The sequence below is a fragment of the Cotesia glomerata genome, linkage group LG1 (assembly GCF_020080835.1).
Source record: "Cotesia glomerata isolate CgM1 linkage group LG1, MPM_Cglom_v2.3, whole genome shotgun sequence".
Taxonomy (NCBI): domain Eukaryota; kingdom Metazoa; phylum Arthropoda; class Insecta; order Hymenoptera; family Braconidae; genus Cotesia; species Cotesia glomerata.
This window is the reverse complement of record NC_058158.1, coordinates 23,331,247-23,347,418: the sequence shown is the minus strand read 5'-3', so window position 1 is coordinate 23,347,418 and position 16,172 is coordinate 23,331,247. Positions and strand designations below refer to the sequence as shown.

The 16,172-nt window shown below is 32.4% G+C and overlaps 1 protein-coding gene and 1 long non-coding RNA gene across 2 annotated transcripts; one reads left to right on the top strand and one right to left on the bottom strand.

Moving 5' to 3' along the window:
• Positions 1–3,415: 3,415 nt before the first annotated feature.
• LOC123262383 lies at positions 3,416–5,742 on the top strand. Its single transcript, XM_044724566.1, has 2 exons — positions 3,416–4,866; positions 5,603–5,742. The coding sequence occupies exon 1, from the start codon at positions 3,964–3,966 to the stop codon at positions 4,861–4,863; it is 900 nt and encodes a 299-aa protein (XP_044580501.1). The 5' UTR covers positions 3,416–3,963; the 3' UTR covers positions 4,864–4,866; positions 5,603–5,742.
• An 8,444-nt stretch (positions 5,743–14,186) lies between these two features.
• On the bottom strand, positions 14,187–14,521 carry LOC123269427. Its single transcript, XR_006510407.1, has 2 exons — positions 14,430–14,521; positions 14,187–14,278 (listed from the first exon to the last, which is right to left on the bottom strand). It is a non-coding gene; the product is annotated as an uncharacterized LOC123269427 (long non-coding RNA).
• Positions 14,522–16,172: the final 1,651 nt, after the last annotated feature.

Genomic DNA, 16,172 nt, shown 5'->3' with positions numbered 1-16,172 from the left:
TGTGCTGGCGAGAGGTGCATATATCCAGCGTCACAACGCTGCCCTGAGAGTACTGTACTACTATCTTCGTCATTACTACGGTATTGATATGACACCAGTGCTGCCTTATCTGCCAGGAGATATTCCCCAGGTTGTTGAGAATGACAGTTGCAAAATTTATTGGAACATGCCGTTTGCAACAACTCGGCGGATCGATCACAACAAACCTGATATTGTGCTCTTCGACAAGGCTACTCGTGACATTTATGTCATTGAGTTCTCGGCCCCGGCTGAATACAACATCTCAGCCAAAGAAGAGCACAAAAGACAGATATATCAGGATCTCCTGTTTGAAATTGGCAAACTTTACCCAGGTTACCGTGTCAAGCTCGTCGTCCTGATTGTTGGCGTCCTCGGAGGGATGAAACAGTCTTTTGTATCCTCACTTGCCAGAGTTCCAGCTTGCTCATCAAAAGCTGAATTCTTGGCGGTCAGGATGCAGAAGGCTGTCATACTAGGTTCCCTCCGTCTACTTAGGAAAATGACTTTGGCCTGCTGTGATCACTAACCGCCTTGTTGAGCGGAGTGGTACAGCAGTAATGGATGGAGCTCAGGCTGGGCCCTCGGAGAATCGGACTCCGGGGACAACCCCCCTGAGCATTTAATAACATAATAATAATAATAATAATAATAATAATAATAATAATAGTAACATGCTCGCTGTCCCAGTCTTACTATACTCTTTCGGTGTCTTAAAATGGGCCCGAAAGGATCTGCGAGATCTCGACATCAAAACCCGTAAGACTATCAACATGAACCGGAGCATGCACCCCAATTTATCAGTCGCCAGATTATACCTCTCCCGGTCCATCGGTGGGAGAGGTCTGCAGAGTTTGGAGCGGCTGCATGATCGTTTGGTCCTGGGTTTAACACACGAAGTTGTCAATTTCACAGCAGACGAGGATGACTTTCTTATGCAAATTGTTCATAAACATGAGAATGCGCATAAGGGGTCGTTCTTGTATAAGGCAGCTATATATGCAGCAAGAACCCTTGGTCTTGGAGAGATAAACGCTCTTATGGAACTCCGAAAGGAGGAATTCAAGAGCGTCATCAGGAACGCCGAGGAAAAACTACTCCTAGGCGAACTGATGGACAAGTCCATGCACAGCGTGTTCTTCAAACACGTGCGTTATCATGGCTTGTCCACCCAGCTGACGTTTTCCTTCTTAAAGTCAGCTGGCCTGATGTCCGAGACTTAAGGGTTCATATTTGCTTGCCAAGATGGTGTCATTAACACTCTAGAATACCGTAGCAAGGTGCTCCAGGTGCAGCTTCTGGACACGTCATGTAGGATGTGTAAACAACACCCGGAGACGCTCATGCACCTTTTGTCAGCATGTCCTGTGCTGGCGAGAGGTGCATATATCCAGCGTCACAACGCTGCCCTGAGAGTACTGTACTACTATCTTCGTCATTACTACGGTATTGATATGACACCAGTGCTGCCTCATCTGCCAGGAGATATTCCCCAGGTTGTTGAGAATGACAGTTGCAAAATTTATTGGAACATGCCGTTTGCAACAACTCGGCGGATCGATCACAACAAACCTGATATTGTGCTCTTCGACAAGGCTACTCGTGACATTTATGTCATTGAGTTCTCGGCCCCGGCTGAATACAACATCTCAGCCAAAGAAGAGCACAAAAGACAGATATATCAGGATCTCCTGTTTGAAATTGGCAAACTTTACCCAGGTTACCGTGTCAAGCTCGTCGTCCTGATTGTTGGCGTCCTCGGAGGGATGAAACAGTCTTTTGTATCCTCACTTGCCAGAGTTCCAGCTTGCTCATCAAAAGCTGAATTCTTGGCGGTCAGGATGCAGAAGGCTGTCATACTAGGTTCCCTCCGTCTACTTAGGAAAATGACTTTGGCCTGCTGTGATCACTAACCGCCTTGTTGTGCGGAGTGGTACAGCAGTAATGGATGGAGCTCAGGCTGGGCCCTCGGAGAATCGGACTCCGGGGACAACCCCCCTGAGCATTTAATAACATAATAATAATAATCCGAACAAAAACAGTTTCACTGTAAAAAATTGCGCCAAGTCCACGTTCATAAAACTCATCTCAATAACATTTGCACTTTACAAAAAAAATTAGGCTCGTTTTAATAATTTTCATTCTCTACAAAAAGATGTGAAATACAAAAAAATACCAAGAAACCGTCATAATGTTGAAAAAATTGAAAAAAAATTTGTTGAAAATTAAAAAATTAAAAAAAAAAATTTTTATCGTACTTGGCGCGCGTCATTGAGTACCCCAAATTTTTTCGGAAGAATTTTAACTCAAGAAAAATCGATTTCGCTTGTATATATATATAATCATATTATATATTTATATAGATTTCATTAGTCAAGGATACTGAACTCATTGAAAACATTGCTTAGTGTATTAATTATCAGTTTTAGTGAAAAAACCCGTTCTTAAAATTTTTTTTAGATCTTTAGTGAGAACAACTGTCAATATGGTGGTGTGTTCAAGAAATCTGAAATTATATAAAATTTTTGGATTCATTTTTTTTCAGCTTCGTCATTAATCTTTAATGAAGAACCTTATGCAATATTAAAGTTTGATATTGCTTCGTTTAATTGTGATTGACACATTTTGATTGGCACTCACACCACATTGTCCCAATTTAGTCGGCCATATGTTTTATTTTTTAGTAAACACAATTCTCACAATGCAACCGAACCAACGTATGCATGCGTATCGACTTATATGTAGTTTGCATAACTGTGTATGACATGTCAATTTTACCTAACTTGTAAAACTTATAATGAAATAACATAGGTTGACTTACTTATAAATTTCTCAGCATTAAAAGGACGTTATTTATCCTGAAAAAATTTGGGGTACTCAATGACGCGCGCCAAGTACGATAAAAAATTTTTTTTTTATTTTTTAATTTTCAACAAATTTTTTTTCAATTTTTTCAACATTATGACGGTTTCTTGGTATTTTTTTGTATTTCACATCTTTTTGTAGAGAATGAAAATTATTAATACGAGCCTAATTTTTTTTGTAAAGTGCAAATGTTATTGAGATGAGTTTTATGAACGTGGACTTGGCGCAATTTTTTACAGTGAAACTGTTTTTGTTCGGATTATTAAATAACTTTCCATATGTATTTTTCTAAATATATTTTCTTTTAATTCAATTGCATTTATTACCTAGAGTCAATACTTAAAAGAGCTAGAATTGTTTGATTTAGCTTTCTTCGGAAGTCAGCTGATCAAGATCTGAGTAATTCTGTTCGAGCAATGTACAGATACTACAAACGTCTTGATGATTGTTGCCTGTAGGTGGCACTACTTGTTAATTAAGGGGGGAAATACGTGTAGAGGCTTGAAAAAATTCAAAATTTTTTTTTTTCATAAATCGCTTGTAAAACTATTGAAAAATATACAGTTAAAATTTCAGGTCAAAATTATTATTCGTTCAAAAGTTACAAGCGATTTAGTAAGTGCGCTCGGTACAGCGCCCGAGAACATAATTACCTGAACGGAGCGGTCGGTTAGGGTCGAGTAGGTAGTCATTCATATACTTCCAGGTATCTGTGAAAATACTTACAATTCGATATATGATCATATTCACAGTGCTGCTAAAAAAATATTTGAATTTTGTTGTAAGAAAGCTGTAGATGAAGAAAAAAAAGAAAATGAGAAGCACGAAAGACCTCTTCTTAATTTTAAAGTATCTGGTGATGGAACTTGGAGGAAACGAGGATTCAAATCATTATTTGGCGTTACAACTCTAATAGGCTATTATACTGGAAAGGTTGTAGATTTAGTTGTTCGGAGTAGTTATTGTCATGCGTGTGCAATATGGAAGAACAAACCGAAAACTTCACCGGAATATATAGCTTGGGAAGAAAACCATGATGAAGAAAGCTGCACACAAACACATGAAGGATCTGCGGGAAGTATGGAAGTTGAAGCTATCAAAACGATCTTTACAAGGTCAGAAGAATTACACGGAGTAAAGTACGGTAATTATATAGGCGATGGAGATTCCAAAACATTCTCAGCAGTGATAAAATTGAACCCGTATGGTGATGAACTGACAGTAACTAAAAGCGAATGTATAGGTCATGTGCAAAAAAGAATGGGAACGCGACTCCGGAGCGTAAAAAAAGAAAAACATTTGGGCGGAAGAGGAAAGTTGACAGAAGTTTTAATAAAAAAATTAAGCACTTACTATGGACTAGCAATTAGGAGAAATGTAAATAGGGTTGAAGACATGAAAAATGAGATATTGGCAACTTATTTCCATATGATATCAACAGATGATAATCCACAACATGACAAATGTCCAAAGGGTGTAGATAGCTGGTGTAAGTGGAACGAAGCTAAAGCTCTGGGGACAGAACCTCCAAAACATCCGACACCTTTGCATCCTGACGTTCAAAAAGCGATTTTTCCAATTTATCAGGATTTATCCCGGGTAGATTTATTGGAGAGATGTTTAGGAGGCCATACTCAAAATGCTAATGAAAGTTTTAATTCAACTATTTGGCGTATGGCCCCTAAACATTTGCATAGTGGTTTAAAAACTATTGAAATTGCTGCATACTTGGCTGCTTGCTTATTCAATGAAGGCAGTTCAAGTATTTTATTAGTCATGAACGAGTTAGGTCTCATCTTTAGGAACAATAGCTTCAATCACGCACAACAATCCGACAGTCAGCGCGTAACCCGTCAGAATCGACGCAGCTCCTTGGACAGTAAAGAAGCCCGAAAAGCACGAAAAGAAAAGCTACAAGCTCAAAATGAAGCATATGAAGCTGAAGAAGGCTTACAATATGGTGCTGGAATAGCTGATTAATTGGTAAGTTGTTTCAATTTGTTTAATACAACTTTATATTAACCTTTTGGCACCGTGGCTTTATTTACCAGTAACAATTTATCGAAACAAAAATTTTTCATAAAAAATTTATCATACAAAAATTTCTCACATGCAAAAAATTCTCACTCAAAAATTTCTTGATTAAAAAAATTCTCACAGAGCAAAAAATTATCATTTAAAAGTTTCTCAAATATTTTATTTTCACTTTATCATTAAAAATTCATAATTAAATAAATATTAATTTTAATAATAATTAATAATACCAAATAAATTTTGACAATGAGAAATATTGCCTTTGTGAAAATATCGAACAAGAAATTATTGCTGATAATTTATGTCGCGAGAAATTATTGCATGAGAAAAAAGAGACGGTCACCTTAACTTTTTTCATCACTTATTTTTTAAACGCGTTTTTCTCGAAACTAGTTTTTTCGAACTAGTGTACACTCTAGCTTAAAAAGTTTTTAACCAATCATCTTCAAATTTAGTATATTATTTCTTTACATAATTGTGCTGAATATGAACCTCAATCAGAAGCAATTTTTTCATTTTAACTAATTTTTTTATACTAAACAATAAACAAAAAAAAGGTAAAAAAACATGACTTACTTTCACAGCCGTCAAAAAAATGAAAAATTTTTTTTTTTTTCTTTAAAATGAGGTTCATATAGAAGATATATGTCTAAAAAAAGTTATAATTTTGATGCATTGATTTCAGATAAAAATTATGGCCTCCATGATGTACACCAGTTGCGAAGTCGGACGACAACCTACGAGATGTATCAGCTGATATCTTTACTACTTTTTAAGTTTTATTCTTGTAAATGTAAATTTTTACTCTTCAATATATGTATAAAATAACCCAAAAGTTTGAATAAATAATATTAATTTTTTATACCTTTAAATAATTGATTAAAATCTGCTCGAAAACGGCCATCTACACGTATTTCCCCCCTTAAGCGAAGTTTGAAACGATGATATTTCTTACAAAATACGAATATTATTTATAAGTTTACGAATTGTGATATTTACTAACAACAATATGATAATGACACTAAATAATAAAAAAAAATAATAATATGCGTCCAAGATGGCGAACCTGATAGGTGGTACTAAATATGCAGGGAAAGTTTTTAAGTGTCACCCAAAAACTAGTGTGCCTAAAATAGTGATTTGTATTATATGTGAAAATGTGTATCACGAAGGGGATTTCAATAAATTTTCAAATGGGAAATATGTTGGGGAAATGTTAGTTATCTGCCCTAATCATCATCATGAAAATCTAACCTCCAAAAAAGAGTATGATATAAACACATTGGATGAAAACGCCAGGAAAATTATAACGCAGATAAAAATTCATCATAAAGATGAATTACGCAATGAATTAAGTAATAATTTAACATTGAATACAACTAAAAATTTATCAGATGTATCTGATCTTGAGATAGATGAAACTTCTGCTCTGAAGATGGAGAATGACTTATTAAGACAACTAAATACTGAACTACAAGCCCAAAACAGTTTACTGGATAAGATTGTTGAAAATGGAAATTTTTTCAATAATAAAATCTCGACGTATGCTGATATTGCTAAAGGTTCTGAGAAATCAAATGAAAAAGTCCCTAAAATCATAGTGAAAGCTAAAAATATAAATAATAATGTTGAAACTTTGGAGAAGGTGAAAAAGAAATTAACTAGTGATATTTCTTTACCTATTAATAATGTAAGAAAAAATAACAATGGATGTGTATCTGTTAAGTGTAAAAATATGAATGATTTACAGAAAGTTAAATCGGTTTTGAGTGATAAATTAGGTAATGACTATTGTGTGGACTTAGAGCATCTTAGCATGCCGAAAGTTAAAGTCTTAAATGTAGAAAACGACCTTAATAAAGATTAATTATGCGAGGATATATACTACAGGAATTTTCTGGACCTGGATGGTGCTTTTAATATAATTGCAGATTTCAAGAATAAATTGGGCACTCGTACGCTGATCTTAGAATTAACCCCAGAATCTTATTTGCATTTAAAAAACAATGGATTCAAGATATACATAGGATATCAATGCTGTCGTATCATGGATTATTTCAACTTTAATCTATGTTTTAAATGTGGTAGAACAAATCATAAACATACTAACTGTAAAAATGAAGTTAAGTGTCTTGTGTGTGCCGGTGATCACTTAACTAATACATGTAAAAGTAATACGCTCAAATGTCTAAATTGTGTATATTATAACGAAAAATATCATAAAAATCGCCCTACGGATCATTGCGCTGTTGACACTTGCTGTGAATACATTACCTTTAATCTAAATAAAATTATAAACATGACTGATTACCCGGTGAAACCTGTAATACCTAAATCACTCGGTAAAATAGGAAATAAATTAAATATAAATTTAAATAGTAATCAATCAATATCGTGAATCACAAATGATTGACAATAATAATATACAGACCGAAGAAGTGTACACAGACCTATACAACCTGAACAATGCATTGTCTTTAAGTGATTTACTGATACTACATTTAAATGTTAGAGGTTTAAATTCAAACATCAACAAACTTGAATTATTTATCGAGCATTTAGTAATTAAACCGGATATTATTGTATGTACAGAAACCTGGGCTCTTACTTGTCACTCCTTTTTTGAATTAAATGACTATGATATTTTTTATAACGGAAGTAAATGCAACAAAGCTGATGGTGTTGTACTATACATTAAAGAATCGTTAATATACAGTGTTTCTATTGAAGTAATCAATAACTTAAATATAATTTCTACAACTATAAAATTAAAAACAACAAATCTGTGAAAGTTTCTGGTGTATATCGATGCCATGATATTTCGAAAGTCAATTTTGTGAGATCAATCTCAAAATTTTTGGACGAAAAGAATCATGGGAATAATCATCTAATAGTAGGGGATTTTAATATCAATTTAATGAAATGTGATGATATAACAAATGAATTTTTAAGTATGCTACTTGAAAGGGATTTTTTACCGTATTTCAACGGTGTAACAAGACCAAATGATTCGGGTGGAACGTGTATAGATAACATATTCGTAAAAACTAATATTAAAAAAATTTCATCTTTTACTTATACCAATGTATTTACAGATCATTATCCTATTTTTGTATCGCTAGTATCGAAACCTATAAAAATAATTCCGAAAGTAGCCTACTCTATTAATTACAATAAGCTAGCTAAATTAAGTGGTCAATATAAATGGTCAGTGCTTACTGAAATAAAAGACCCTGATGAATTTTTCAAAATACTGATTGACAAAGTTCAAATGCTCATTAATGAATCTAAATTTAAGGTAGTTAATACAGTAAACAAAAATAATAATAAACCTAGGAGTAACTGGATTACAAAAGGTATTATAATTTCATGTAAAACAAAAGAAACTTTATATAACCTATGGAACTTGAATAGGAATAATGTTAAACTAAAACTAGAATATAAAACATACTGTAAATTATTAAATAAAATTATAGTGTGTGCAAAAATTAGTCATGAAAGAAACTATGTAAATAAAATTTTTAAAGACAGCAAAAAGATGTGGCAATATGTCAGTAGTAAAATAGGTAAAAAGGATAAAATAGCGCGAGATATAGAATATTTAATCTGTAACGAAGAGATCATATCAGATCATCAGGCAATTGCTGATGAATTTGTAAATTTCTTCACTAATATTGGTGAAGAGTTAGCCAAAAAAATTAATAAGCAACCCTTAGATATAGAAAAAAATGTCAAACATAACCCTAACACTATCTTCTTGACTCCAACTGACAGTACTGAAATAGAAAAAATTATCCTTGAATTTAAGGATAAGTCAGGTGGAGTAGATGGTATTAGTAGTAAGGTACTTAAGATAATTGCCAAAGATATTAGTTTACCACTAGAAAATATTTTCAATGTTTGTATTAGTGATGCAATATGGCCCACTACGCTAAAAAAAGCTGATATAATTCCTATTTATAAAACAGGTGATAAATCTTTAACTAACAATTATAGGCCTATCTCATTAATATCAAACCTTGCTAAAATTTTCGAAAAAATAATTTATAATAGATTATATGATTTTTGTAATAATAATAGATTAATTTGTAACAACCAATTTGGTTTTATGAGGAATAGAGGTACTGATGATGCCTTGTCTATCACCTCAGATTTTATATATAAGAATATTGACAATAATAGACCAACTGTATTAGTATTTTTGGATCTTGCCAAGGCTTTTGATACAGTAAATCATACAATATTGTTAGATAAGCTTTGGAGACGTGGTATTAGGGGTATTCCGCACCTATTAATTAAAAATTATTTAAGAAAAAGAGAGCAGTGTGTCAAAGTCAATAACTGCATTAGTGAAACAACGCATGTAAAAGTTGGTGTACCGCAAGGAACAATTCTAGGCCCTCTATTGTTTATTTTGTATATAGATGACATTTTCTATACATTGCCGGAGAATTCTCTCGTTGCTTATGCAGACGACACGGCAATTCTATGTACAGGAAATAGCTGGATTGAAATTAGTTCAATCTTGAATAATTGGCTAGAAATACTTGATGTTTGGCTACGAGATAATCAACTCTCACTAAACATAGATAAGTCGACCTATATTACATTTGGTAGTTATAAAGATAGTGTTCCCGTCAATTATACACTAAAAATAAACAATAGAGAGCTTCTTAGAGTAGAATACTGTAAATATCTGGGATTGTTTTTTGATGCTCAAATGAAATGGAATATACATGTGAATGAATTGTCCAAAAAAGTAAGATACTTTGTTTTTCTCTTTTACAAACTTTCCAAATTTGTTAACATTAATGTACTTAAAAGTGTGTACTATGGACTCTTTGAAAGTGTCATAAATTATGGGATAATTGCTTGGGGTGGTGCTTATAATAACGCCATTAAGCCTATTATAAGCATTCAAAACAATATGTTAAAATATTTCGAAGGACAGGGTGTTTTAAATATACCGCTTGATATTAAGAAAACTTTTATTGTAAAAGCCCTAATGCGGTACTATCTAGAGTGTAAAGAGCAATACAATGCTAAAGATACTAGAACTAGATTTAAGTCGATATCTCTCCCTAAAATTAATAAAAGGATTAGCGTAAAGAACGCTTACTATGTTGCAATAAAATATTTTAACCTTTTACCTAATAGTCTCAAGATATTAAAGTGTAGTAAAAAAACACTAAACTGTAGGATAAAAGATTGGATTAAGAATCTGTCATTGTAAATGTACAAAGGATTTTGTGTAATATTAACATTTCTCTAAAAATTTATGTACTTTGAATTATTATATATATTTTTTAAATATTTTGTAAAATTAGGATAATTTATCTAATGTCTAGCTCTATGTACAGATGCCTATGCATCTCTATAGACCTGTATGCTAGAAAAAATAAAATAAATAAATAAAAATAAATAATAAAGATGATATTGAAAATAATTTCAATGGTCACACTGAATTGATGATAAACATAATAGTAATGATGATATTTATTATTATTATTATTACTATTATTATTATGTTATTGAGCTCCAGATTATTTAATTTAAATCAATAATTCCTTTAATTATCATTTTTAACTTCCCGCTAAGAAAATCGAAGATTTTCAAAAATCGGGAAGTTATTGTTTTCACCCTATTTTACGAAAATAGAGTTTTCATCGAATCTCGACGTTTCGAGGTCCATAGGAAGCTTCCCTGACTATTCCCGCGATGGTGTGTGTGTGTGTGTGTGTGTGTGTGTGTGTTGTGTGTGTGTGTGTGTGTGTGTGTGTGTGTGTGTGTGGATGTATTTAAACCTCTCGTAACTTTTGAACAGCTTGACCGATTTTATCGCAGTTGGTGCCATTCGAAAGGGCTTGACCAAAATTAGATTTCCAATATACTTTAGATCGATTCGGACCGGTAGATTTTGAGAAATCGCAAAAAAACTACAAAAAAAAATTTTTTCAAAAGTGGTTTTTTTGGAATAACTTTTAAACAGCTTTACCGATCAATTTCAAAAACTAATCAGCTCTTAAGATCAAAAAATCACATCGATCGCCGCCAGTCCGGTCAAAATCGGTTAATTCGTTCGTGAGTTATCATTGACGAAAGAAAACCGAAAAAAGCGTTTTTTCGGAATTACTCCGAATTTTGCCACTCTGTCAATATAAACTCAAATATTTTTTATAAAGCTTAAAAAACTGCGTCAAATGCCACCAACTGCGTAAAAATCGGTTCATTCATTCAAAAGTCATTGCGATTTGAAAATTAAAAAAATAGTGTTTTATCAAACTTCTATCAAACTTTTGAGCTCGAAGAGCTCAAAAGCATACAAAAGTTATTTTTTTGAGCTCGGAGAGCTCAAAATAATATTCAAATTGTATTTATGAGCTTGAAGAGCTCTAAAACGTCATAAGTGCAATTTCAAGCGTTTAGGTATAGAATTGGCGGGAAGTTGCAGGGGCCATCCCTAGGTCAACCGTATTCCTAATTTTTTTTTAATCAATTACACAATTTTTTTAATGAATTAGCGTTATCAGGCGTGCATTTTTGTATTTTTCAAACTTTTGTGTTTTATTTTTCAAATACCGGGTAGTTGATAAAATTATTTTCTTGTGTTTTTCAAAACATGAGATGTTATATTATAAATATACATATAATATAGACCAACTTAACGATTAAAAAAGTTTCATTTCTATTGTGACCTTATGCCTGTGAGGCTCACTCGTTTTTTTCTGAAATGTAAAGTTTCCAATGGATAATTTTATTACAATTCCTTCACTAATTAATCTAAAGGAACTTCGTTCCATCCGGGTGTCCCTTGACACCTCTCAAGTTCTTTTTTTAAATACTCTGTACATAGAATCAAGGGTAGAAGGTTTACTAGATACAACATAGCACACTTATGTCTGTAAGTTACAAGTGTAATGTAGAGGCGAGCAAAAAATGACACTTAACAAAAAGATATGAAATCCGAACAAAAACAGTTTAACTGTAAAAAATTGCGCCAAGTCCACGTTCATAGAACTCATCTCAATAACATTTGCACTTTACAAAAAAAATTAGGCTCGTTCCAATAATTTTCATTCTCTACAAAAAGATGTGAAATACAAAAAAATACCAAGAAACCGTCATAATGTTGAAAAAATTGAAATAAAATTTGTTAAAAATTAAAAAATTAAAAAAAAAATTTTTTATCGTACTTGGCGCACGTCATTGAGTACCCCAAATTTTTTCAGGATGAATGAACATCTTTTTAATGTTGAGAAATTTATAAGTAAGTGAACCTATATTATTTCATAATAAGTTTTACAAAAGTTAGGTAAAATCGACATTCCATACGCAGTTATGCAAACTACATACAAGTCGATACGCATGCACACGTTGGGTCGGTTGCATTGTGAGAATTGTGTTTACTAAAAAATAAAACATATGGCCGACTACATTGGGAAAATGCGGTGTGAGTGCCAATCAAAATGTGTTAATTACAATTAAACGAAGCAATATCAAGCTTTAATATTGCATAAGGTTCTTCATTAAAGATTAATGACGAAGCTGAAAAAAAATGAATCCGAAAATTTTATATAATTTCAGATTTCTTGAACACACCACCATATTGACAGTTGTTTTCACTAAAGATCTAAAAAAAATTTTAAAAACGGGTTTTTTCACTAAAACTGATAATTAATACACTAAGCAATGTTTTCAATGAGTTCAGTATCCTTGACTAATGTAAATCTATATAAATATATAATATGATTATATATATACAAGCGAAATCGTTTTTTCTTGAGTTGACATGCTTCCGAAAAAATTTGCGGTACTCAATGACGCGCGCCAAGTACGATAAAAATTTTTTTTTTAATTTTTTAATTTTTAACAAATTTTATTTCAATTTTTTCAACATTATGACGGTTTCTTGGTATTTTTTTGTATTTCACATCTTTTTTTTTTTTTTTTTTTTTTATTATTATTATTTAGAGTCGGTTTTAACTGCTGTGGTCATATCGCCGACTTTTAACTGTTGGGAGTGGTACGTTGGGTCTTTTTGGGTTGTGTAAATCTTAACCTACGCGGCAAGGGCCGAATATCAACCAAGTTGGTTTCTAAGACCAGCTTGGGATTCGAACCCACGCCTGGCCGGTAAGTTAGTCCGAGTTCTCTATAGGCCATGCGCCTTAGACGACTCGGCTAACGCCACCGGTTTTCACATCTTTTTGTAGAGAATGAAAATTATTGAAACGAGCCTAATTTTTTTTGTAAAGTGCAAATGTTATTGAGATGAGTTCTATGAACGTGGACTTGGCGCAATTTTTTACAGTTAAACTGTTTTTGTTCGGATAAGATATTCTTGAAATGAGCCTTGGAACGTTACAAATGGCCCTGGTCTGGTGCGTGTTTGGTCTACGGTTCGATAATTGTGAATTGAGATTAGGGAAATTACTAACGGGCTAAAACTGTTCTAGGACCCAATCTATTAATCTAAATCAACTTATAAGTCAACGTATTTTATTGAAAATGTAAAATTTTTTGATTAATTGGCAAAGTTAAATTCTTTTATTATATTAATTAATTTACATGGAGAGAAAAGAATAGAACTTATTCCTATGTTAGAATGGTAACCATTACCATGTTACATAGTAATGGAAATTTTTGTGAGAACCCTGTGTAAATTTGCTAAAAAAAATTTTGGAAATTGTGATAAAAATATGAACAATCACTCATTCGATGCGGAATTAAATTCTGAAAATAATGTTGTTTTTTTATTTTTTTGATGAAAATTTTAATTTGTTATTAACAAAAAAAATAACCAAAATAAAAAATCTCAGTTTTTCGTAAATAACTTAATAACTATTGGTGATATCAAAAATCGAAAAAAAGATCCTTAAAGAGGAGGAAATTTCTAAAAAAAAGTCTTGACTTCCGGAACTCTAGCTTGAAAAACAATAATTTTTATTTAATGTTAAAAATAGGGTTCCGCGCAACTGCCGTCGTATTTTAACATCGGCGCGGCCGTGTGATAAAAGTCAATACTGACAATTGGCCGAGCCTTAGACCATTTGTTATTTGCAGAGCCTTCAGAAGTTACCACTGACCTCGGCCTGGTCCGAAACTTGGCTCAATGGTTAGATATTTTCAAACCAAGCCGTCGAAACTTACCATTGACCTAGGCCTGGCCTGCGGCTTGGCCCAATAGTTAGATATTCTCGAAACGAGTCTTGGGAAGTTACTAATAGGCTAAGACTGTTCTGGGACTTAATCTATTGATCTAAATTAACTTATTCGCTCTGAGTGAAGCCATGGTAGGGGAAATGAAATCGACTGAAGCGTTCGCAGTGGTTACTTTCGGAGTTACGGGAGGCTATTATTCCTAAAATTGTAAGTAAGTACACGTGGAAGTATTTATTTTATTTTAATTTTAATAAATTAAAAAAAAATGAGACACCAGAGTTGTTGTGTCTTAAAAAATACCAGCAGAAATATTTACTGCAATCTTTTTTATTTTTTATCATTATACGTACTTGTTGTTGATTCGTTTAACTAAAAAACAAAACTGCAATTATTACACTGATAAAAGGATTTATTAACTATTAATAATTTAATTTATTTGAAGACAATTATTTAATTTATTAAACTTTAATAAATATTTTTTAACATTCAATAAATATTTATTTGGTAGGAAAGTACATTTATTAATAGTTAATAACTATTTATTAATAGTTAACGAATATTTATTAACAGTTAATAAATATTTTGTTGAGTGAATTTGTTTTGCTTGTAATATCATATGATATGAAGATTTCTTATAAACAAAAATCATTTTTATAAATTATTTGTATTAATTATATTACATTATAATAACGTTTATTGTAAAATACCGAATTCTATCATAGCTCATAATTATCTTTTGTATTTATAAATATTAAAAAGGTTAATTTATTTAGTGAATTGAATTATTATCATGTATTCCAGCTATAGGATTATAAAAAGTGTCAAAAGAAAATGCTATTTTTGCTTTTGATTTTAAATAAATATTTGCTAACAGTTAAAAAATATTCATTAACAAACAAATCCTTCTATCGGTGTATAAAATTGTCACATATTTTTTATAACTTTTTTTTTTACAATTATTTATAAAATTTATTTATTTTTATGTTTCTTGCTATTGACATACGTATAAAAACATACTCTGACAGCCTCCCGTAGTTCATATTTTGACTGGCGCTGCAGTCACACTCATAGCGAATAAGGCAAAGTATTTTATTGAAGATGTAAAATTTATTGATTGATTGGCAAAATTAAATTTTTTTATCATATAAATTAATTTATTGAATTTTTATAATATTTTACTTTGAGAAAAGATGGCGTTGGTATAGTGAACATCGTGGATTTTTATAAGCTAATTAATTTCAGTGATTTTGATCTGTGCTCCAATTCATTTAATATTTTATGTATAACTTTGAATTTTTAAAATCCTCAACATTATTCGGTGCATATATTCTTTTTCTGAAACTGATCGGGCATCTGGTAAAATTTACTTTTATATGCTGACTCTCAAAAGTGAGGTTATATTTACAAGTTCTCACCTGGATATCCTGGTGCTTTTAGAAACAGTGTGGTTATGCCTGACTCAATTAAACCTACCCAACAGAATCTCTCTAAGCCTCCGGTGCCTAAAAGTCAGGCGTCTCTCAAGATTATAAAAAATAACACCTCATCAGCACAGCCCACTTTGACAGTTAAACCTGGCCGTCTGGACCTGGTAAGGCTAAGACTCAGAGAAAAATCTCGCTCCATTGGTTCTATACCTGAATTATTTGCGAATAAAAACAACAAACGTCCCAGAAACCAGGTCGAGAACGATAATCAATTTGCGCTCCCAGGGCGAAGCGGTGCAAACAAAATGCAAAAAAATAATGAAAATAGTGAAAATAATGAATCCAGTGAAAAAATATACACTCCATCTCCAGACCCAGGTTTGGTGGACACTGAATCGATGGTACCTGATTTCACCAAGCTTTCCCCCCAAGCCTCATTTCAATGGCTGGTCACTCAAATCGTGTTATTGAAGACCAAATCTTCACGTTGAACGCAGTGATACAAATGAAGCTAAGACTTGATGGCAATGTCCTCTACTGTATTTTCTTTGACTTTAGAAGAGCTTTCGACTCTGTACCTCATCATCTTTTATGGAAGAAGCTATTCCGCCTTGGAGTCAGCGGCAAGTTTCTCAGACTTCTACGTAATATATATCATAAAGCTGC

Excerpts from the sequence above, each read along its gene's own strand:
- LOC123262383 (XM_044724566.1), top strand. The coding sequence starts at position 3,964 with ATGGAAGTTGAAGCTATCAAAACGATCTTTACAAGGTCAGAAGAATTA.